A 25420-nucleotide genomic window follows, 5' to 3' on the forward strand; every position below is an offset into this window, starting at 1 on the left:
TCAAGGTGATGACAACAACAAAGGGGAGGGGAGCACTTCGTTCTGCTTTCAGGACACACACAGCTGCGTTGAATGGGCCAACAGCAGCTGTTTCAGCATTCTTATACATGTACACTGGGCGGTGGTACAGTACAGTGGATTTCTAATGGTTTTGTCACCTTCCACAGCTTTGGCAGGCATATGGCAGTGATTTACATTCAGTACATGTGGTTCATGCAAATGGAAGCTTGTACACAGTCAAATGGATTATTCAGATCTGTCCATGTGAAACATCAAATGCATTTCTCCAACAATATGCCACTCCCTTAATTGACTTGATCTGGCTCGTTTTTCTTTGAACTGATCACACTCTGTAAATAGTTCTTCAAGTTTATCTTTGTTCAAGTCCATATTGACCTTGCCTCGTGTTTTCTGGATCAGGCTATGTACCAGTGTTAGTTGGTAAGAGTGTTCTTGTATCACTAGAACCACGAGGTCAAAGGAGCACTTGGTGATTCACACCACCTATCACAGAATGTGGGGTTGGTCAGGCCGACAGTCGGGGATTTCTGGATCTGTAGGCCACAGAGATCCTTGTCTTAAATAGTCACTTAATGTGATTGCATGTAGAAAAAGTGTTGTTTCATGGTTGTATAGGTTCTTCAAAGTCTTGGTCCATGAGGAGAAATCTACATAAAACACTTTGAGGATACTAAAACATCAAAATGTCAACATTTTACTAACTCTGACCTGCTCCTTGGTAATCTGCTTAACAGACAGACTGTTACGGTGGCACTAGAGGAGTGGTCAGCACCACCATTGTCTATAGGCGGGACCATCCAAGAGAATTTCATCAATGTGACCAGTTGAAAAAAATGTTTTGTGCTGGATGGACAGAATGGTTGATGGACAGCCAGCCCGAAGCCGCAGAAGTTAAAACATCATCTTTAACTGATTTCAACCTGCTGAAAGCCTGTGACCGCACATCAAATTGTCGTTCTGCAGCAGAGTGACCAAGCTGGAAGAAACGCTGGACTGCAGCAACAGCTGCTGTCACTGACAAGACGAGAGCGCAGCAGGTCAGCGGCCTTGTTGTCCTCGGTGATGTGGCCCCACCCTGACAGGAATACATTCTGCACAACATCCTGGTGTGTCAACCGCTGCTCTCTTCCGTACACCACCCTGGAGGAAAAACTGTTCCTGTGTGGCAAAGATACAAGAAGTGATGCTGAAGCGTGGCCTTGCTAGCACGACAAGCAAACAGTCACTTTGACAGGATGATCGTCAGACAGATACTGAAAATGTCAGGACGACGCATCGATCAACACATCAGAGAATATTTAAATCAAGGGCTAACTCAGGCAGAAATCACACTGTCTCCATGGTTACCGAATGATACATGCATGAGAGATGCAGATTATCTGCATGTCACTTGTGACTTAGTGTATGAGGCTCAGTCAAAACCGCTTTCTCCTGATAATATCTCATTATCTCAGGATAGCGAGTTTTGTTATCTTGAGATAACGGGATAAAAAAAGTATGTGTGAATGGCCTTTCTCCGTTTCCGTACATCTTCTTCATGCCTCATTATTTTGAGATTAAGGAAGTACTCAGTCACTTCTTTCACAGTTTGTCCCCAGTTCAGATTTTGTTTGTTATTCAAAGATAACACCCACGCACAAGTCTTAAACTCGCATGAGAGAATGTGAAGTGCAGGACTGAAAGATGACGATGGTGCTGTGTTTCCTCAGATAGCGTGTTTGAGCTGGCTGCAGCTCCAGGGCCACTTGGTATGCTCCTCGCTGTGTTGTGAAGAGGTCCGGGAAGCTCGGAGGCGTAAACAGGGTGGTGGGGTCAGAGGACTCAACATGGATCGCAAATAAACAAAGTTCCTTCAGTGGTAGCAGCCAGCAGTGGTCAAACAGCTGCAGAGGATCAGAGAGTCAATGACACAGTCTGTTTTTGTTTCAGGGAAACGATTCAACACATTTTATTCAGCATCAACAACAGAGCCACAAAGTTTACACCTACCTGGTGTTGCAGGAAGTTATGTGAATCATAACTGATTCACATTTAATGAGCATTTCCTCCTTTGGCAGATGCCTTTATCCAATGCGACTTACAACTGAGGGACAACAGTGAGGCTTCAGTGCAGTAGGAGACCTTGGTGTAAGTACTAAGACCTGATGCTGATGTCTGGCTGAAATGGTCTGAGACACCTGTAAAGTGCCTCATGATGAAAGAATAATAGTCACTGACTCCATTAGTTCTTGGCTCCTTTGTGTTCCCATCTTTACAGTGGTTTGTAGCCTAATGACTTATGCATTATACATTGTTTCTTCCAGTAACTGCGTTTAGTTGCTTTCCCTTTACCAGTCAAGGAGACTCTCAATCTCCCAAAAGGTTTTGTGGAACATCAGGTCCATTTAGCCCCGACTCCCCCCACCCCACCCCTCACCCCTTCTACCACCATCTGGATTGTCCCGTGGGACAAAAATGAATCATTATTACTTCAGATTAAACAATTTTAATGTAGTGCATGTGTTTGAGTTCTTTTGATGCAATCAGTACACTTGGCAATATGTCAAACATTTTGTTTTTACACTTCAGTTTTTGTACAAATGAAACAAACCAGGTAGAGCATGTTGATAAGTGAGCTGTGGAGCTGGTGGTATAGGCTGATACCCTCGGACAGAGCGAGGCTACTTGTTTGCCCTTGTTTCCAGTCTTCGTGCTAAGCTAAGCTAAATGCTTCCAGCAGTGATCTCATAGTTACACACCTACATTAATAATGTCGCCCTTCCTAAAAGAATCAAAAAGCTCCATGTGGATATGCATGAAAGCTCTTATTTAACTTTGGAAATAGCAGTTTGACAAAAATAATCCCAACTCAAGGTCCCCTTTTAACTTTCAAGCATATCACATGGTCTTCATGAGTGGGCTGGAGTTTGCTCAGGTGTCATGGAGATGGATCTGCAAGCTCAGTTAGTAGCTGTAAATATTGCATCCATAACATGCATCCTTTTTTCCTCAGATGAAGACTATGTGGCTGAAATCTTCGGAAAAAGCTAGTAAGTAGACCTTGAGTATGGGATTGTTTTGTTGAAGCTTTAAGTTAAACTGGAATCAGAAAGCTGGGGTAAATGTTATTTACCATCTTCTCAACAGGCCCCTGAACGCATCACATCTCCTTGTACCCTCCCTGTCCCTGCCCCCTTCTCCCCTCCACCTCCCACCTCCCCACCCTCCAGCATTATTCTCTTCCCTCTCCTCCACCCCCCCCCCCCAGCTCCCTCCCTTTCCTGCTGGCCTCTCAGCAGAGGATGTGTCTGGGTGAGAGAGTGTGTGTGAGGGAAAAGAGGAAAGCCGTCAGTAGAATGGATTTGTGCCTTCTCTCCTCCACCCTTTCTTCTCCTCCTCCTTCTTTTTCTTGTCCTCCATCTCATCTGGTCTTCCTCACCCTCCTCAGTCAGCGTCGCGCCCCGGGCACCCTCAGTGCCAACCCTCAGGGAAAAGGAGACTCGTCCTGTGGATGGACGGCTGAAAACTGAACTTCAATGTCAGCAGGAGATCAGAAGAATGGTGGTGACAAACCAAGAGGTAATGGGACACACACACACAGACACACACACAGACACACACACACATACACACACACTTTGTCTGTTGAAAGCATTGCTGTTTGGCTAACACCCACTTCTTCTTCTAAAGTCTCTGAGCTGATAGAGACAAAACAAAGCTGTGCATGACTGTGCTGCTTCTCTACGAGAGAAATGAATGAACTCTTCAATATCCATCATTCCGGAGTCAGGATGAGAGTCATGTATTGATTTGTTGAGCAGCACTGGCTTTTATTTTTATATTTAACATCTCGATGTCAGTGCCATCCACCCCTGTGTGATGAAGGTCCCCAAACACAGAAACAAAGAGTGTTTCATAAAAACAAAAACATGAAGTGAATTTTTAAAAGCTGCAGGTTCATCAGCTTGGATATAAAGTTTTAGTGTCCCCTGGTGGTCCAAAAACAATGTCCCGCAAAGTTCACTTAGTTGTTATTGCATGATCTTCATCATCAGATACTGTTTGCCTTGTTGTATTGCTTCTGAGAAAAAAATAAATACATTTGAAAGTCTAATATTCCATGACAACTGATGATGAAGATCACGTGATGTGATTGAAAGCTTCACAACACTTTCTAAATGGACCTCGTGGTGAGACTTTTTTTCAACCGCTGGTTCCAGGGCCAAGAATGAACTTAAAATGTGAAAAATGTGAATGAGTTCTCTCCCCTGATGACGTTGAAGAAAACTGGAAGCACTTCTGTTTTTAGAGAATGATCAGCTTTTTAATTCAGTGTCTGACTTCCACAAAGTTGGTGCATTAACAGAAGCAACAGAGGCTGAGATATCCAGGGGCCAGTTTCTACTTAAGTACGACACTTAAAGGTTTCATTTCTCATAAGCTGAGGGAGTTACTTAAGGGTGTTGCACAGAATCTCTTTTCTTAGTTAAGGAAAAAAGTTTCCAGTAGTAAAAGAGAATTTTCAGGGGTAATTCTACTGTTTCCATGGAGACTGTTTGTTTGCTGCCATTAGCACCTACTGATATCACTTATCACTTTTGGGATTCCTGTTGTTTTGATGGGAACTTCACCACGGAGAACTTTGTTCTTTTGTGCAGCAGTTTAACTGAGTTTAAGTGAGTGCTGAAGTGTAAGGATAAGGAGAAAAGCTTAAATACTTCAGTGAACAGTCTAAGGAAACCTTAAGGAGAAAACTTAAAGGTGTTTTGTGAAACTATTTTTATTTTAAGGAAACTTTAAGAAAAATCTTAACCTGTTTTGTGCAACCGGCCCCTGACTTTTAGGGTCTTGTATGGATGAAGTTCCAAAAACTATGAATCCTACACTTCCCATGGTGCAACTTGATAGAATCTTTTGTGTTCCCCATGACAGTGAATTGAGATGTATTGTTATTGGAATGCCCCTTATTGTCACTGAATATTTGCATAATATAAGATAGAAGTATGTCTATCAGAGTGGCTGTAGTTCTGCATCATCATGACCAGAGAGTCTGCTGGTTTCTATACCAGCCCACCATCACAGCAGCAGAGTTATAGTGAGGTCATCAGTGGATGACTGATCTGCTGTCCTCCGCTTACACGACACTCATCACTTTGAGAGAATGTGAGCTCTGTGGTGTATTGTTTTGCAGAGTTGCTGATGACGATGTTTCATATTTAGTCTTGGTAAGAGAAAGCAGAGTGTCCCATAACCTCCTGAGACAGAGACTGTCCTGTTTGTGTAACTGAGATGTCCAAAGACCTACAGAGAGAGAGCGAGAGAGAGAGAATGGTGAATCACTACACTTACAAGGACCTCTCACTCACAGAATCTTTACTTTTTGTGCTAAATGCCTCGTCTGCGACTGTTAGATATTTTAATCCCGACTCATTCCCTACATTTTTAACCCTAAAGTCACAGAGAGATTGCTTTATGCTGGTGACCCAGCACAGCACATTACTGTCTGCTGACTCACTCACCAGTACATTATCCAGTTAAGACCAATTAAGATGTGTAATTCAAATGGAAGCGTGGTCATGTGACTCTGACGGCTGCTCTGCTGCCTGTCCAGCTGACTAACAGATGAGAAATGATATCCTGCTTACCTGACCAGCTGGCTGCTGTAAAAAAAATATCCTCTCCATTAGGACGCAGAGATACAGACTGTATCGTCTCTTTCAACGGGTGATATGGTTGGTAGCTCGACGGTGAGCAGTGAAATCCTGGGAGAGCTGAGAGCAATAACAAAATAAGGGTGTACTATCTGTCTTGAACTGGTACATGAGAAACAATAATGCAATCCGTAATTACAGAAATCTTGTCAGCAGGGAGCAGAGAGCTGCTGTGGAGACAGAAATAATGATGCTGGCTGAGGAAGTTAAACCTCATTTGGCTGATAATCAGGCCACTTCTCGCTTTTCTGTCATTAGGAATTGGGTGCAAGGTACAGGTGATTTCTCCTGTTGTATAATTCAATATTCTGAAAATCATTCAAAGCTTAAAGACCCTCTGATGAAAATCCAGTGTTTAACCTCGTTAACATCCATATGATGTTTTTTATGGTGAGTGAAATAATCATCAACACCATGACTGAGTGTTTCCACCTTGAACTGCAGTGAACCAATGACAGTCTCATAAAAACAGATTCAGACAGCCAGGGTTTCATGTCACAAACCTCAGGAACCAATCCTGTCAACCTGTGGTGGCGGGGGGCGGGGCTAAATAAACCTGAAACCTTGTCAGTATAGAGAAAGAGAGAGAGTTAGCATTAGCACAACCACTAACACTGTGTCAGCCACTGCCAGTTACAAGCTAACAAACAACATAAACAAATAAAAGATGCTAACTGCGCTAACCGTTCTGATCCGTCTGCTAGTCTCTGGTTCTGGTCTCAGACTCCTCATCTGAGTCTGGGTCTGACTGAGGCTCAAACATGTGGCTGAGTCTCTCTGATGTTTCCTCCTCTAACCATCTTGATACTATCTGCTCTTTCACCTGTCCACCTGGAGCAAGCAGGTGGTGGGCGGGGCTCAAGGCCTGATCCAGGTTTCTCAATCAGGAAGTAAGAGGAGATGAACTTCAGCTTTTGTGTGTGAAAACCATGTTCAACTAAATATGAATCATAGCAGAGGAATTTTACAGAGTTTAAAACATGTCTGGACAGGAACTGTTGTGTGTATTGACTTGTGCATCATAGTGAGGGGTTCACTATTTAAGTGTTTGACAGAAACCCTTGATAGTCAATGAGAACTATAAGCCCACGTAGTGGCATATGTTGGTTGGATTGGGTCTGATCAGACTAGTCAAGTTAAATGAACATTCTGACTTGTTTGCATTTCTTTAAACCAATCTCTATAGTCTTGGGCAGCACTGAGCCCAGGATGCAGTGGCAGTGCCCCTGCAGAATAGTGTCGGAGGGAAACTTGAATTGGTGGAACAGTTGCACATGGGGAGGCGAGCTCTGTCATTCAAAGGGCTGATTCTAAAGAAAATGCCACGAAAAACAGTAAACGCGTGTCTCGACAGTGTGATTGCATGATCCAAATCTTGATAAGAACTTAAGACTACGGACTGGGTGCTATGAGATGCTAATATGATATTACCTTTCCAGCCGTGCATGATAGAAAAACATTTGCTTTTGAACTAAGTGGAGAATGCTAATATGAAAATCCTCACAGTGCGTTGGGTCTCCAACCTAATCAAAAACCATAAATGTGTAATAGATTCAGCTGAGTGGCAGACCTGAGTGTAGAAGGGCCTTTGGTGAAAACATAACTCAGAGAAAGACATTACAGTGACTAGACTTAGACTGTAGAGAGCCATCAGCAGTGGAATGACTGTGAATGTAAAGGGTTGGCTAGGCTAGCAAGCTGATCAACATAACAAAATGACAAATGATTTTTTATAATCAGACTTCATCAATCTCATAATAGCCTTATTCCTTGATTTTTCTGATGCGCTTCATAGTAACAATACTACTAAAAAAAACTATGGTTCTAACACTTTAAAGCTCCATATTTTCCTCTTCTTCTGTGTTTTATTTGAAGTGTCGATCCATAAGAAGATATATTTGTAGTTTTAAGAGCCAGAAACCACCTCAGTGTAGTTTTACATCTCCTCTCTCAGGCTTGTCTTTTGAGCTCCATTAACAACAAGTCAGTGAGCCAATCAGAAGAGAGGAGGCTCTGAGCCTCTCTTCTGATTAGCTGACTGTTTTCTGAGTGATCCAATAAAAGCAATTGTGACATCACAAAGTTCTTTCTTTCACAGTATTAATAATGAACCTAGACCTGCTTTATAATCAAACAACACATGGACATCTGCCTTTAGACCATATGGGACCTTTAAAACCCCAATGCTGAGGATTTGAAAATACCCAACTTTGGCAGTTCTTAGTATTAAAAAATGACGATGGCAGCAAATGAAAACACACATTTTTAAAATCCTTGTGTGAACATCATGCTGCAGGATTGATTCTAGACATTTCCCTGACTCTGCCTCTCCTCTCTTGCTGACAGACATTGTGCCGGTGGCTGAGGTCTGGCCGGAGGTGGAGAGGGCCGAGTGTTTGGCCCGTGGTGCCGCCTTGAAGTGGGCGTCAGGTGTTTTCTGTCGGCCTGAACATCTGGAGCGACTGAGCCAGTACAAGAAGAGAGAGAGCCAGAGGACTGCTTCCATACACACCAGACTCAAGGTGACAGCATGGGGACACACACAGACATGCATAAAGACAAATAAATGACACAGTAAGATCATACTTTATTAAATGATCTCATAAATGCACCGCATGATGGCGACCATGCACTTGAATCCCTTCCACTAATCATTGAATCAGTACTACCGTATTTCTGGTAATCAATCATTTCCCTCCAGTCCATGGTCCAGTCGTACCTGGAGGGGGTAGGCTGGGGTCTGGAACAGCTCCAGGAGGCCAGGTCTGAGCTGAGAGACGTGTCACACGCTTTGAAGAAAGCAGGACTGGAATCCAGTCAAAACGCAGAGGGGGTGAAGTCTCTGGAGAGGCTGAGAGAAGTGTCAGTCAACCACTGTCAGCTCCTCGCTGCTGTCAGCAACCTGCCACGACTTTACTCTGGTGAGACGCTGCTCTGCGGACACACTCATTCATAATGAATCAGTTTAATCAGGTTCAGCGTATTTGTTTGACTTGGATGAAATCAGGGACTCACGAGGGAAAGAATCTGTTTCAGTCTTATTGATTTCTGTTTCTAGTAGTGATGTCCTGTTGTTATCAGGAGCTGGTGTAGTTCACCTTTCATTTACCATATTTGCGTTTGCCCTGTTCCGACTGTACCGTGAGAGAGTGATTATAGAACCTCCTGAACCAACTGTACTGGCAATATAATACAATACATCAGCCCTGCAGTAAATGTGAAGCTTATAATGCTCAACTATTGATTCCAGTCTGGTAAGCAATGAGTTTGTGAATTTGTGCAATTTATCGTAAAGAGGGAATCTAAACGAGTGTCTAAATGAGTGTCTTTCAAGTCACTGTCTACCGTCAAATAAGGCAAAACAATCGTGATTAAGCCTGTGACCCACTGATGAAATCATATACAGGTCCTTGCATTTTCTTTTCCTTTCCTTTCCTAAGGCTTTCTTACATTTATCGAGGATGTCCTGCATGTCGGAAAACCTCAGAGAACATGTTGCTTTAAATTCAAAGTTAGTGCACAGACATATAAAATGAGACCCCTGAAACCTTGGCTGTCTTAGCATCAAGAATAGACGGACGAGAAAGTGCTTTCCCTCAGCGAGGTCACAGGTCGGGTTCATTAACGTGATTTAGTCAGTCCTATTGTGTGACATGAAGGGTACATGTAATGGACAGACATGTAAATGAAAACAATAAACAGTGATACAGACGTACAAATGAAAAGAATATTTATAAAATAATAATAATAATAATAATAATAATAATAAAGATTTAGATGATATCCTGTCAATGTGATTAAAAAAAAATTGGATAAATAAATCAACAGGAAATATTCTAATATGATATAAAATATAATAAGATATAATATAAAATAGTGTAGACTACTAATGTGATTATCGTGCAGTGATGTTATGACAGAATAGTATGTATTATTTATATAATAGTTCTAAGCATGTTATAATAATATAATTTACATTATTATATTACATAACAATTAGGATTTAACAACATGAAGGTACATAATAATGGGTGTTGCGGTCAGGTCGGTCTACTGTGCAGATGAGCAAGTCCTTGAATTTTACAGTTTGATGAACTGAGTGTCTGACTCACCCACAAAATCACCCGCCAAACATAATGAAACAGGGATGTTTGAAATTCTTACTTTAAATTGCCAGACTTGTGTAATGTTTTATAATCGTGGTCCAAGAAAAGTGCAGTTTAATGTGTTCAGATGGGTTTACAGCTACTATACAGGTGAGTCTGTTGTGAATCTGATTTCTGGTTCTGTATAGAACCAGAAAAAAGAACAGGGACTTTCATCCTCTTAGAAAACATTTCAACTCCCACAACTAGTCATGTTGTAATATGCAGCATTTCTCACTGGAAACTAAAATGTTTAACTTCCCTCTTGAACAGGCTCAAGCGGCAGCAAGAGGTTGCATAAATTGTTGACAGTTTGAGGAATGAAAGTCGTCCCTCCCTCCTCCCTGACCTTGCCCTTTGCAGTGCGTAGCATGGTGTTGGAGACTGAGCGTCTGGTGGAGTCCCGGCGGCTCCTGGAGGCCCACGCCCGGCTGATGGATCTGGAGCGCTGGCAGGACGACATCCTGTGGCAGCTCCACGGGGCTCCGGGGACGACAGGAAGTGTACTCAGCACTGAAGACCAGGAGCTGGTGGCCAAATATTTCTCTGGCGTGGGACAGCTGGTGGACGCGCTGGGTATGTTTACTCAGTCATATCAGTTTAATTCAATTTAATTCATTCAGAAACACAACATACCAAACACACCTTGTATAAGGCAGCAGTATTTTCTGTATGTTGTAGTTTTGTGACCCATATTTTTGTTTGATGCGTTACACTCACAAAACATGCTTTATTAGAATACGGGAATGATCTACCATATACAAAACACACTGTATAGACAGAATATAGATATAAAATAGATATAAAAATCCTGTAAATGGAAAGCAACAGTATGGAAACAGTAACTCTCCCAAACAGACACATCTTTCCTACATCAACCTCATTTCTAAGGACTGACGCTTGGTATGAATTCTCAGTCCTTTTTGTACCAACCAAATTGTTTCTGCAGCTTCAAGTATTGACTAGGAAGCACTGAGAGCTGGCACTGAATGGTCAGTGGTGGTTTTCCTAACTTTGGATGAGACATTCTGTGATTTCAGTGTGGTTATGGTTCATGTGCAGCTGTTTGTGTCAAGACAACATTAAACACGTTTGACAGCTGGCACTGGTCCTCTGCTGAGAACAACAATCAAAGATTATTATGTTATTGTTTGGTCAATGTGATAAATTATACAATATGATCATCACATATAACACTGGTCATCAGTTTCTCGGTTTAGATGGAACATTGTTCCTTGAAGCTTCTCTAATGTAGATTTTATTGTGATATATAATAATCTTCACCTCCAAATCAAAATTGTTAGATCAAATTCAGACTCACCCTCTGCTTAGATATTGAGATACCAACAAGCTTGGATAAAAGTTAAAGGTCCCATATAGTATAATGGTGGATGTACATGTGTAGTGTGATTATAGATCAGGTCTAGGTTCTATATTAATACTGTGAAAGTATCAAAGCCTCAGTCCACAGAGAAATGCACACAGCCTGTGTTCAGAAACTGAGCCTTAAAACCAGCCGTCAGGACTTCTGGAACTTTGTGATGTCACAACAAAGCAGTCACTGCTCTCAGCCATGCACCTGGACCCACCATCCAACCTTGCAGGATTTGGTTTCTCTGAGTGTTTGACCTGAAGTCTGACATATTTATATTCAATCCCTATGAAGGATTCTTATTAGTGTTGTTGTTTGGCCTCTCCAACGACCCTCTCCAGCTTTTAACGCCATTCTTCTATCACTCATGCGGTCTTACAGTATGAGTTACACTTGGGCTTAAAACCAGCTGTTATTGTGGCTGTGTGTGTGTGTGGATTGCAAACCTGCTTACTCACCATTAAAAGATGATATAAACCATCTGGAGTCATAGCTCTGAAAAAAATCCAACGCTGCTTGATGACTTTGTCTCCATAGCTGCTGCCCAGGCAAAGTACAATAATTTGTAGATGCAATCTTCCCCTGTTGCTGCCCCAGCTGCCTGATCACCCACCTCCCTGATGTCTTCTCAATGGTCTTGGACCACGCAAGCTCTCCCCGTTGGCCTTGGTGCACACTGGCTCTGTACCTGTCCACATGTACCAAGCTAAAGTATTAAGCTACAGTACGTTACCTGTGGTTGACCTGGCCTCGCATCACTCAGAAAAGAAAGCATACAGTGGGCTAAAAAAATATTCTTTTGCTAAAAGTCTAATTCCAGCAGCAGACAACTCTTTGAGGATAGCAAACCCAAAACAATGAGCTAAAAGAGGCTAAAAAGATGCAGAGCTGAGGGTAACTTCAGGATCGGAGCATAATCATCCAGGTTTGTAACTACAAGTGACATGTCACACACAGTCATTTGATCCTTTGTTAATATAAAAAATGGTTGGATGGTGGGTAAATGGTGGGATGTGAGAAACCAACAGGAGTGGGCCTGAAATTCTACGAAGGAGTATTAGGGCCATGGAAGAGGAAAAAAATGGGTGGAGGAAGATTTTTTTCATCATGTACTTTGAGAAAAAAAATCATGTACTTCGAATATAAAGTTGACCTCTTGAGACGATATCAAACAGCGCCTATGACTGCCTCTGTAACATGCTTATAGATGAACTGATGAAATTTTACTTCAGAATCGACTTTAGCAACAAAGAATTTTTCTCTCTCTTGGCTCATAAACACAGTGTAGTTGTCAGCGTTAGGACTTTGAAGAGATTGTGTCGAAAACTGCGTCTGTTCAGAAGGAAAAACAACACGAGCTTGGAAGAGGTGGCCGCATTCATGCAAACTGAAATAGCGGGTAATGGACAAATGCAAGGATACTGTTGGTTACGCCTGCGTGCAATTCAGAGGGGATATGTTGTATCGCAAGACACAGTAAGACAACTGATCTAGTTGTTTGATGCTGAAGGTGTGGAGCTCAGATGCAGGCATAACTGCAACAAAGGTCCCAACGATAAGCTAAAGCCGTATGGCATTGCTAAGTCACTATGTAGTGTGGATGGAGACCTACAGAACAACAACGACCCCAAAGTAATAGCAGACTACTTCATCACGTACACTGCGCGCTTGGGAGGGTGCCCACAGCGACTGCGCGCTGACAGAGCCATGAAAAATGACAGAGGGAGTTGACTTTATTCTCAGAATTTCGACTTTATTCTTGAAATGCAAGATAAATAAAAAAAATCTTCCTCTTCTGAGTCAGTTTGACTTTATTCTCAACATTTCCACTTTTTTTCTCGAAGTGCTTGATGAAAAAAAAATCTTCCTCCTCATTTTTTTTTTCATCCATGACCCTAGTACTCTGAGGTCAACATCAGGGGAAAAAAGAAAAACAACAACATTAGACTGTTTGATGCTGATAAGAGCAGTGGCAGAGTGATACGGGTGTCAGTCCCTGGATGAGTGTGGTATCACATCCTCAACATCCATCATGTCGCTGCAGGCAAGGAGCTGTGGGCGGTGGTGAGCAGTGCTCTGGCTCTGGCACGACAAAACCCTACGCCATTTGTATCGGCAGTAAGGATAGTGGAGCGGGAGGAAGCCCTGGACCGAGCTCTGCTGGAGGAGAGAGGTGGGAGCGGGAGCAACAGCAGGCCCCTACCCCCTGGACGGCCTCGCTGCTGGAGAGCATGCTTCTTCCAGGTCAGCACCAGCTGATCCATAACACCTCAGCTTTCATCCAGTTTGTCCTTGTAAAAGTCTGATCGTCTGTCCTCTCTCTCACATCTCCTGCCTCTCAGGTACTGGAGGAGGCGGTTTCTGCTCGGTTCCGTAGCGTTTCCTACCTTCACACGCGTGGCCCGGGTCTGGCAGGTCACCTCTCTGCTCTCCAGCACGCCACCATGGCAGACCTGGGCACTGTGCGCCACCTGCTGGAGCACTGTGTCCCACCACGCTATCGGCTAACAGGAGCCTACCTGAGGGCCAGCCATCGCTGTTTACAAGCTCACCTGGCACAGGTGAGAGATGTGAGGGAAATAAATCTTTAGCCTTGATGTCTCTCCTCACCTTGTAGACTACAGATCTGTCTAAACAATAACATGGACTAATAGGGTTTCATTTCTCTCATGGGTTTTTGCTTTTTGTTATCATGGCTTACATAGAAAAGTTAAATATGCACTAAGCTAATTATATTTAAAATGTTTATTTTGAAACTGGGGATGACCTCACCACACACATGTAAGAGATATTTGTGGCCTAGGTTAGCAGCTGGGACCTGGAGAGTGGTGAAATCTTTGCTGTGCTCAACTGGGTGCTGCACATCTACAACAGGTGAGGTCGACGACCTGAACAGATTCTGTGTTTTCGTCTTTGTCTTTCTGTCTGTATGTGTTTCTTTACACATTAACAAAAATGTCAATTATGTCTTGAGGTTACTTTAGAGATTGAACAAATCTAAACAAATGAACAACTGCTGATTTGTGCGAGTGCACATCCTTCACTTTGGCTGCGCAGGATAGGGATAGGATACTTCCTGTACATTTCATTTCAAATGCAGCTGATTACCTTTAATACACACTTTCCCCTAATTAACATCTAATGAAGCAGAAACTGAGAGAAAAACACAAACAGTGTCCTCTGTCACAGCTGTGCCTGTGTGTTGTGAACTTCTCTCAAATTTAGTTTCAGTGTTTCACAAGATAGAAAAGAGAAAACAATTCTGTCCCACAAAATAGATTTTTAAATTTTTTTGTTTTTCTCTTAAATCTTGACTTTGTTCTTGAGAAATAAAGAATGTTCTTACGTCTTTGAGCCTTCTAAAATCTATCAAAAGGAAATGATGTGATACCATGTTTTATATATATATACATATACAGTATATTCAGATTTGAGATTTTTGCGATGTTGGGATGTCAATAAACCAGTTGGACATTGTGACACTCTTGTTTTGGCAGCCCAGACATGATGGGTCATCCAGAGCTGGTGGCTGACATTGAAAAAGAAGCGCTGGGACCTCTCATCTCCACCGAGGGACTGGAGCAGCTGCAGAGCAAATATGTGCAGAGTGTTCGGGTGAGTCCACCACAAACCTCTGGTCAAGATTTGACAAACTGTGACATTGTGTTTCGGCCTTAGTATGTAGGTTTGGAGTTTGGTGTCATTCCGGTCAATTCAATGTGTGTTTCCTGTGTTGTTGCTGTTAAAGAAGAGCGTATCGGAGTGGATGCACAAAGCTCTACAGGTGGAGCTGCAGGACTGGCAGAGAGACCAGGAACCCGATACAGACCATGAAGGTTTCTACCAAACCAGCCTGCCTACTATCATCACGCAGGTACACAATATGCTATACAATCCACTAAAGTACAACCACATACAGACACACAGGGAGTCTGCAGGCTAACATTTGTTTTAGGTGTTTTAAAGTGGCTTTAACGCACAAGAACCTCATCAGCTTGACCAAAAAAGTGAAACTGATGTGAATTTCATCTCATCTAATCTCATTTAATCTCACTAACGGTCTTCATCCCTCTCTGCCCCTTAGAGACACAGTTTGTAATGACATCATGTGCTTATTGCTTCTTCAAATTGAATTTGAAAGCTGTCTCCCTGCTTCTCCTTTTTAAACTGACTTCCAGCTCTGTAAACACTTTTCAGCAGCACAGAGGCCAACGCCTGAGACGGCTCCTATCTCACTTCACGTTTTGTGTGGGTTTGTTTTATTTGTGGGACTGTGACAGATGCTGGAGGAGAACGCCCGGGTGGCTCTGATGATCGGAGAATCCCTACGAGATCAGACTATACAGATGGGACTGTATGAGATGGAGAACCTTTTGAACAGGTGTGTGTGTGTGTGTGTGTGTGTGTGTGTGTGTGTGTGTGTGTGTGTGTGTGTGTGTTCGTGCATGTTTTGCTTGTCACCACCTGCCACCTGTTTACTTCTCAGCTGCTTCAGGCAGTTTACCTTTCGTTTGCCTGCAATCTGTTCACATCTTTACCTCCAGGTTTCGAGAAGCTCTGGTGGAATTTGGGAAGGAGCATCGCAGGGATCTGAGCAGCAACAAAAACAAGTTCTACCTCCACTATTTGCTGGCCTCCATCAGCAACTGCATCATCCTCAAGTAAGACTACAGAATGTTTGTGGAATGTTTTCAAGCTTAAAGAGCCCTCCAGTAAAAACCCAGTCTTTAACCTCTCTAACATCCACGTGATGTTTTTATATAATACAGACATATGATGAGAGAAATAATCATCAACACCATGACTGAGTGTTTCCACCTTGAACTGCAGTGAACCAATGACAGTCTGATAAAAACAGATTCAGACAGTCAGGGTTTCATACATCACAAACCTAAGGAACCAATCCTGTCTACTTGTGGGGACGGGGGGCGGGGCTAAATAAACCTGAAACCTTGTCAGTACAGAGAGAGAGAGAGTTAGCATTAGCACAACCACTAACACTGTGTCAGCCACTGCCATTTACAAGCTAACAAACAACATAAACAAATAAAAGATGCTAACTGCGCTAACCGTTCTGATCCGTCTGCTAGTCTCTGGTTCTGGTCTCAGACTCCTCACCTGAGTCTGGGTCTGACTGAGGCTCAAACATGTGGCTGAGTCTCTCTGATGTTTCCTCCTCTGACCATCTTGATACTCTCTGCTCTTTCATCTGTCCACCTGGAGACAGCAGGTGGTGGGCGGGGCACAAGGCCTGATCCACATTTCTCAATCCGGAAGTAAGAGGAGATGAGCTTCAGACGCAGTTTCAGATTTTTTTTTTTCTCACTTTAATACTTCAGGGACTTGGTGTGTGTTAAGCATCCTGGTAAAGTTGACACTCACCACTCACTCGTTCACTCACCTCATGTAGTTGGCAAAGACTCTGAGTAAACCTGCTCTCTCCGTCTACTCAAAGAGAAAAATATAAATTCTTGCTCTTGTAGCAAGGTTCTCATCTAGTTCATTTGTTCCTTGCTCTAATGATCGATTCACTCAAGCCAGTGCTGTTTATCTCATGTTCCTCCCATAATGAAAGGAAAAATCTATTTTAAGAATAACCCAGATAAAAACAAAATTAAATCACAATAAAAAAAAATCATGCACAGGCCATAGTTTAAATCTCTGCAGGTTTATAGAACATTCTGTGTCCTGTTGTGTATGACGCAGGAAGTCCACAGAGAGCCTGCAGCAGCAGCAGTCGTCCCGGTCGGCAGGCCAGTTTTCCCGGACTCCTCCCAACCCACTGGCAGCTCTGGACCGGGCGGTGAGACGGGCGTGTCGCCTGGTGATGGATCAGCTGCTGCTGGACCTTCAGCCTTTCCTACCAGGTCTGCTGACCCGACCCTGGCTGGTCCAGGGAGACCCCACACCCAAACTCTGCCACGTCCTGGAGCGTCACCTGGAGCTGTATGGCCGCGTTCGGCCACCCTGCCGACAGGTCACCGCTCTGCTTCTGTTTCCATCACCACTTTGCATATTGTAGTTTAGCTTTGAGTTTCTTTGGGGTCGAGCTGTCCTGGAGGCAAAAGTGAAAGTTTGATAAAACTCTGTGAGAGAAAACTGAAGGATTCTCTGACCAAAAACAAATTAAAGCCCAGTTTAAATGCAGTTCAGCTGTATTTTCTCATAACCAGCGTGATGTGTGTGTTTAAATGTGGGTAGAATATATCTCCTCTATATCTTTAAACAATCACATCTAACAATAATAATGAAAATTTATTTGTGTTGCACCTTTTATACAAAAAATGTAGCACAAAGTGCTTCACATGAAAAGACATAAAATAAAGATAAAAACATGTTAAAAGGCTGATGTAAAATGAAAATCACTAAAAACATTCATGTAAAATGAGATGGAATAATATTAAAATAGAAATATTAAATGAAATAAATAGATAATTGCGAAAAAATGATAAATGATAGAAAGCATAAAATCAGTAAGACATCAATACTTACAAAGCAGTGTATGAGTGTGGAGCCAAGTGCAGAATGTCAGAGCTGGTTAAAGGCTGAGGTGAAGAGACAAGTTTTTATCTTTCTATTAAAAACACTCAGTGAGCTGCTTATTCTTCTTCAGATCGTGTGTTCCACAGCTTTGGGCCGTAACTGACAAAAGGCTGCATCCGCATTTCTTCTTCAGCTGTTACTGGAACCTTCAGTACACCAGCAGTAGATGATCTCAGTGTTCTCAGAGGTCTATAGTTAATAAGGGGGTTAGCAACGTAGCTTGGTCCTTGCCCTTTAAAGGGATAGTGTGAGTTATTTGACATGGTGTTGTGTGAGGTAGTCATGCATAGTCGGTATATTACCTGCAGTAGCACCGGCAGAGGGGCAGAGTGATGTGTTGCTGTGCACAAGGCCACCAGAAAGACTGTGTTCGAGACACTTTGAAAAACGATCCAATATCCGTTGAAATGTAGATACATGTAGAATATTTTCAGCGGTTCAGCAATTGCACTGTATTACAGCGCTTTCTAATTCACTCAGCTGACCTGCAGCTGCAGTGTAATACAGTGCGCTCTGAAGATGCTCGTGTGTGTAGGAATATGGTAGTTCAGCAGTTGAAAAAAATGTAGTGCCAAAGGAAAGTATTGTTTTCACAGAAAGATAAATTGCTGAACCCTGTGTATTCTACATGAAGCGTTTATTTAAACTGATATTGGATTGTTTCAGTGGGTTTTTTTTTTTTTTTAAAAGATCAAAGATTTACAACACACATACTGTATAATCAGTCAAGCTGCTGTAACATAGCCATCATATCGGACAATTATAATACTGATTTGCCAGTTTGGTGCCGTTATACACCCAGTGTATAAAGGCCCCAACATTAACCACTTCCAATACAAACTAGAATCACCTCCTCCTGGTTGTCTGCCTCCTCCACTCAGTTTCAGGTTACATCCCTGTTCACCCAGAGTCATACAATTTTGTCATAATTGCTGTGTGAAGTCTTGAGTAATGGATAAAAAGTGTTTTGTGAGGTCACACTGACCTTTGACCACCAAAATCTAATCAGTTTGTCCTTGAGTCAGAGTGAACTTGTGCCTAATTTGAAGAAGTTCTGTCCAGGTGTTACTGAGAGATCATGTTCAGCAGAATAGGACAGATAGACGGACAATCCCAAACCAATATGCCTCTGGCTGTCTCTGACGTGGAGGCATAAAAAGGGTGGTGCCTATAACAAGGATTACAAGAAGTAAATGTATTAGGTACAATTTACCTTGACACGGTTCTTTCAAAAAAGCATATGATATTTACATTTTACTCAGACGACCTTTAATAACCCCAAACAAAACAAACAAACCAAACATAACCCATCTCCTTCCCAATCTGCCCCCCTCTCCTCAGTCCACTTGGTTTGCCCCAACAAGGCTAATTGAACACACTAGGCCCTGGTCAACAGCGCTCTCATGGGCGCGCCTCCATCAACTAAACAGGATCTATCTTTAATAAATACATTACAAAGAATCACTAAACAAATATCTAATCTTAGATGTCTGACTGTCTGAGTGTAGTGTGTGTTTGGGAACGAGGCTTACAGCTCCCTCACACCGCTTCACAGCAGCCTATCAACTGTACTGGGTATTAAAATGACAGGATGATGGTTGTTATGACAACTTAAATGTATCAACAAAATCATAAAGTAGGTTATTAACCGCCTAATTCATGAATGAATCTACTCACCCCCCTGATATACCCACCAAACACACACAGTGCATACAGTAATAGGTCCTTCTTGCGGTAACTCTTTCATTGGTCGAACCTTGTATGGATGGTCCATACGCCTGCTGAGTCTCATGTCTTTGTCCCCGTAGCGTCTGCAGGAGGAGGCCCAGTGGCTGATGGTGGTGGAGTACGTCAGGGCTCTGATGCAGAAGAGGTTGGTGTGTCGCGGCGCAGAGGAGAGGAGGCAGCTCGCTCAGCAGATGGTTCAGGATGACCAGCTGTTCAGAGAGATCTTGCATGGCCTGGTGAGCGTTGTTAATGTAAAACACCATCACCAGCACCTTACATTAACTCAAGCTGTCACGATTCACAAATGTTTATCATGAATACATCCCAGCCCTTTGTAGTGTTATGGTGTTTGTGTCTGATGTGAAATATGGAATCGGTGTCTGATTCATCTCCCTCATGATGGGTGTGATGTGGTTTGATTGATTCTGTAGAACTAATCAAAACTACATAGACTGTGGGAGGTCCTGAAACTAATTGAGGTAACCCCTTTAATTTAAAGACTGTTAATTATGTAGTAATGTGAGGAAATTGCCCAGTCAAGTATCAGAATAATGCCAAGTTGTAGCAGTAGAATTACTGGGAATTACTGTAAAATATTGGGTAATTACAGAGTATATTGAAGCAGAATAAAGAGGGATGGTTGGTAATTATATGGGAAGTGTTACAGTAAGTAGTATAGCCCATATATAGGGTAAGACAAGGGGGGTCCCATTAATATCTATAGTATTAATATCCCTTATTGCAGTGTGAAGACAGGCTGTAGGCAGCTGATACCGAGTCAGCATGTCAACATAACCAAGATAAACACAGCAGCAGTTTCCTCCGCTCAGCCAAATACTTTCAGTGTAATAAACCTAATCTATTTGTAATTTCCACAGTCTGCCCTTCCAATAAGCCAAGAGGAGTGGTAGCCATGGCAACAGTTGTTCACAACAGTCGATGTGGCGACAGCTGAAAATGTCACTGTAGTTAACCCATAATTACGTTACCACTGCCTTTAAAGTGCCTTTGTAGTGTGTGTTATTTCTCAGAAATATATAGGTAGCTACCTGCAGGGGTGGACAGTAACAAGGTTACTTTAGTGTTGTACTTAAGTATATGTTTCCAGTATCTGTACTTTGATTTTTTTTTTTTTTTATATATATACAAATATTGTGCTTTTGACTCCTCTACATTTCCATGAAGGACTCTTACTTTGAAGCAGAGCTTTTAGTCAGTGAATGAATTTTCTTTTATTTTGAAAATTTAATCCAAATGCGTTTCTGTGCAGGTTACACTTTACAGGCAGAAAAATAATTACAGCCAAAGTTCTTGTTACCATGTTCTTCCTATTACTTTGCTCATGTTGAAACTATACACATATTATTACCAACCAACCCTCTTTATTCTGCTTCAGTGTTACTCAGTGATTATTTAGTATTTGACAGTAACTCCCAGAAATTCTACTACAACTTGTCATTATACTGATATTACCTGACTGTTATTTCTTGGACAAATTCTTCACATTACTACATAATTACTAAATCATAACAGCCTGTAAGGTATACCCTAATTGATTCTATGACAAAATTATGAGTTTTTTTACACTTGGATATTTTAGATATTTTTCACAGTGGTAATTTGGGCCAATGTTTGATAATATCGTCACAATATTTGTCCTGCACTGTATCAAGATATTACATTTTGGATGTCACCCAATCCGAGTAAGGTGGAGTTTACAGTGCCAGAGAGGGTTTAAAGCCAACATGAAGGAAATACAAGATTTAAGATTTGATTTGTGTGAATTAAAATGTGAAACATTTCCAGTAGCCAATGGTGCCACAATTCAATCAAAATACTGGTGTTTGAATCAGCTTTCACGATCTCATAATCAGGTGTGTAACTGCGTGTCTCTGTAGGAGGGTGATGGGTCAGTACCTGAAGTGAACCCTTTAGCCTTACTACCCGTCCTGGCTGACTTCATCCGACTCAAAGACCCCAGCATGCTCACTCTGGAAGTGTCAGGACTCGCAGCCAAATACCCTGATATCAGGTAATCTGACTTTCAGTCTGCCCGGCTTGTTTTGTAGTTTTTAAATCATAGTTGGTATAGAATTAGCTAACGTCAACAGCGTTTGGTTTCAGTCATGGGAATGTTATTTCATGTCAGAATGAGGATAAAATATTGCATAAAGTAGTAAAGTTGATAAAAAGTGATCACACCTCCATGTTTTTCTCTTCCCTCAGTGAAGAGCACGTGTCTGTCCTGCTGGACGTCCGTGGTGATGTCTCCAGGGACATCAGAGGGGCCGTGCTGGACTTGCTGGAGCAGAGCGCCCCTCCTCTGCCAGCAGGATATCGGCCCATCTTCACTGACATCCTGGTGCCTCCATCCACCATGGCCTTCTGTCTGCCCACGGCCAAGTGTGCATGACTATAAGAACTAAAACTTTGACATTGACAACAGTGTGGATCTCATTCTGAGATGGATCATTGAGCTAGCTCCTCTTAGCTCATCGTTACACTAAAACATACAGTGCTGCCACTCGTCATTTATCCAGGGAGCACCGACTCAGCTCCTTGTTTCTTCCTCAGCACCTCCTCGCTTTATACTCACAGTGTTACACACATCATTCATACAGGGAGCTTCCCATGGACACCATTACAGTCTGAAGCAGGTTGAGAGTTCAGGCTCTTGCTCAAGATCTCCTTAACGTTATTTGTTAGTGATTCATATTCTTTTCCTTCGCCTACAGTTTACCAGGGATTTGATCAGGTCCATGCTGGTTCAGGTCCGACTTCAGTTATTTCAGAAACTCTGTTTTTTCTGAATCTATGAGCCACTGATTCGGTAACATGGGCTGTTTTAATGCCTTAAAAATATTATCAGTACAACGATATCATCATCTCATCTTCATCAAATTGTTGTCAAGTGTCTCAGCAATTTGTGCGATGGATTTAAACCTTCAGGAAGCAACTTCTCACTCATGACATTAGTACAGAAGCTGAGAAAGGCCATACTCGCAAATATTTTTTTGTTATCTCAAACAAATAAAGCTCATTATCTCGAGACAACGAGATATTATCAGAGAAAACAATTCTTTGTTGTCTCGAGATAAAGAGATAATTACCCCGTTAACTGGAGATAACAAAGCTTGTTTTCTCATTATAATACTTTGTTAATCAGAGCTCAGATGTGCCAAGACAGTATGCACATGGAAACTTGTAGTGCTGTAAGGTGAAAATGTCAGGATGACACATTGATCAATGCATTAGAGAATATTTCAATCAAAGGCAGAAACCACTGGACTGATCATTTTCAGATCAGTCCTCGTCAGCTAACGAGTTACTATGGACTGTTGCTGAAGAGGAGTGTTACTGCGACTTAGCGTGTGATGTTCAGTCTAAATCATTTTCTCCTGCTAATATCTTCATTATCTCGGGATAAAGAGCTGTTATCTTGACATAATGGGATAAAAAAATATTCACAAATTTGCTGGGTTTGTGATGCTATCAAATGATGTTATGGAACTTGCTGAACAGCTGCTGCTGTGGCCACAAGAACAAATTATGTGATTAAAATATGCTTCATTGTTTTCTGAAGACACACATATGATTGTGTAGGGGGGGGGGGTTCACAGCCAAATGCTTTCCAGTTCTGTCACCTGTTGTAGATTGCCATCATTATGAAATATGTACATATGTAAATGCTAAAATATGATTTAACAGTAGCACAAGTAGAGAAGAGTCAAAGTTACCAAAATGACTCCGTTTACACAGCAATATCTACTGTATCTCAAGTTTGCTAACATTAGCCATCACAAGCTACTGGGCATACCAGACCAAGCGAGGCTGTAACAGAGACTTCCATACAGAAAACTGGGAACAGACTGTTTAGTTACACCCAGCCATCATGTAACACACTATTTTGTGTTAGAGATCTTTAATCAGGACCTTGTGATGCCAACAGAAGAGAAACTTTTAACCACACAGTCACAGAGAGAAGTGTCTACTCCTGTGGCCCGCGAGATCTGATCAATGAATGTAAGTAAGTCCAAAGCCTCTGATGACTTCCTACTGAAGAGACAAACTATGGGATTTTAAATTGGCTCATGGATTTATCTATATGATGCACTGTTTGTTTCATGTTGAGCCTCAGACTCATTGTAAATGTATTTCAGATAGAGAGGTTTAAAATGAAATCAAAATAAAAAAACATCATTGTGTTAATTTCTGGTTTAATCAATGAATGTCAAACTATGGTCACAGCATCGTGTACAAATGGAGGAGAATGCAGTCCACAGAGTGATGCACTGTATGTAACAGATGAAGGTGATTGTATGAGTTATAACATGGTGTGTTTTCAGTGAGGACCTGTCCTGCCTGAGGAACAGAGGCTGCTAATTCATTACCTATCCCCCTCAAAATCTCTTTTCATTCATCCGTCTTTATGTATTTTCTTTTCTTTTATTTTCTTATTTCTTTTTTTTTGTTTTTAATGTATCTTGTGTTGTTTATATTGGGTGTTTATAATATAATTTTTAATGTATTTATTGTATTTATGTAATTGTTCAACCATTTCCATTTGAAGAGTGTTTCCTACTGGTTTTTCAAAGGGGATTTTGCTTGTTCTGGTTCAATGCCAACATCATCTCGCTCCGGTAAATAAATGCTTACATAAATGCTTAAAGTAAACTTTCATCATCATTATTATTATTATTATTTATTGTTGTATAATTCTAACAGGAATCTAATTTAGATATTTTTTTTTAATTGTGTTTTAGCGATTTTCCTTTTCAGATTTTTGGATCAACAGAACGTCAACAATGTAGAGATATATTTTAACATTTTATAACATTGCTGTTATAATGAAAAGTTAACTGGGTACTTTTTACTTTATTTCCCTTTAAAAAGCCAAAGGGGGAACCAGAGGAAGCATTGTGTGTTGAGGAGGCAGCCAGATAGGTTAGGTTCAAAACGGATTTTTGAAAAAGCATACAGGGAAAATTTCATGGGTGAATGTGATTTTTTTTTTTTTTAAAATCAAAATCAGATCGTAAGTTGATCTTACTTAAAAAAAAAAGCTACTGATTGCCTTGAAAAAAATAAGTAATTAGAACTATTAGTTTTAAGTTACGTTGACTTTATATCCACTTACTAAGTTTATTTAAAATGTACATGTGTTTACTTCATTTTGTGACGTTCCAACTTAAAAATGGCAACTAAAGTTAATTTGGTCTTTTTCAAGTGTAGAAACGATTGACTGTAAAATAAGGCAGGGTATAACAGCTGCAGTAAGATCTTTTCTTAAAAGCGCAGACAGGACAAGGAAAGAAATAGTAGCATGGTGAGATGAGAAGTGCAATCAGTAAAACTTTAAACTGCTACTAGTTTAAACTGCTACTAGTCAAAAGATCCCATCATTTTCAGAATCTGGTTCAGTACAAGCCAACCCAAGCAGGTTAGGAAATGATCAGGAAAACAATAAGACAGGCGAAGAGGACATATTTACAGCTCCATTAATCTGATTGAGGAGGGAAAGCGAGAGAATTGGATACTCCATTTACTGTTGGAGAGTTGAAGAGGGCATTAGCCAAAACAGGAAAGAGTGCACAGGGAAAGGGAAACAGAATATGTTTTATAATGATTAAACACCTATGTGAAGGAAGGTTAAATGAGATGTTGTCATTATCAGTAAAGTTTGGATGGATGGGTGATTCCCTGTGAGCAGGAAGGAAGCAGTTATAATTCCAAGCAGGAAGTCTGGGAAAGATCCCAATAAGCCAGTACACTACAGACCCACTGCTTTAACATCACATATTGGTAAACTAATGGTCCAATGTTTGATGTGAAAAAGCCATATGATATGGAGAAGAGGGTTGTTGATGGAGTTACATTGTGGGAAACGGCTTCAGTTGGATTATGTATTTTTTCAGTTGAAC

General features: G+C 41.6%; 1 protein-coding gene across 1 annotated transcript; it reads left to right on the top strand.

Annotated features, from left to right (window-relative positions):
- Positions 1 to 3316: 3316 nt before the first annotated feature.
- On the top strand, positions 3317 to 24187 carry exoc3l1 (exocyst complex component 3-like 1). The gene is made up of 15 exons (XM_056386209.1): positions 3317 to 3579; positions 8058 to 8233; positions 8413 to 8632; positions 10220 to 10432; positions 13273 to 13472; positions 13571 to 13789; positions 14032 to 14102; positions 14726 to 14843; positions 14977 to 15102; positions 15509 to 15609; positions 15773 to 15889; positions 16935 to 17205; positions 19580 to 19735; positions 21398 to 21531; positions 21726 to 24187. Exons 1-15 carry the CDS (start codon positions 3537 to 3539, stop codon positions 21910 to 21912), a joined length of 2352 nt encoding a protein of 783 aa, XP_056242184.1. The 5' UTR covers positions 3317 to 3536; the 3' UTR covers positions 21913 to 24187.
- Positions 24188 to 25420: the final 1233 nt, after the last annotated feature.

The sequence above is a fragment of the Seriola aureovittata genome, chromosome 10, assembly GCF_021018895.1.
Source record: "Seriola aureovittata isolate HTS-2021-v1 ecotype China chromosome 10, ASM2101889v1, whole genome shotgun sequence".
Lineage (NCBI taxonomy): Eukaryota > Metazoa > Chordata > Actinopteri > Carangiformes > Carangidae > Seriola > Seriola aureovittata.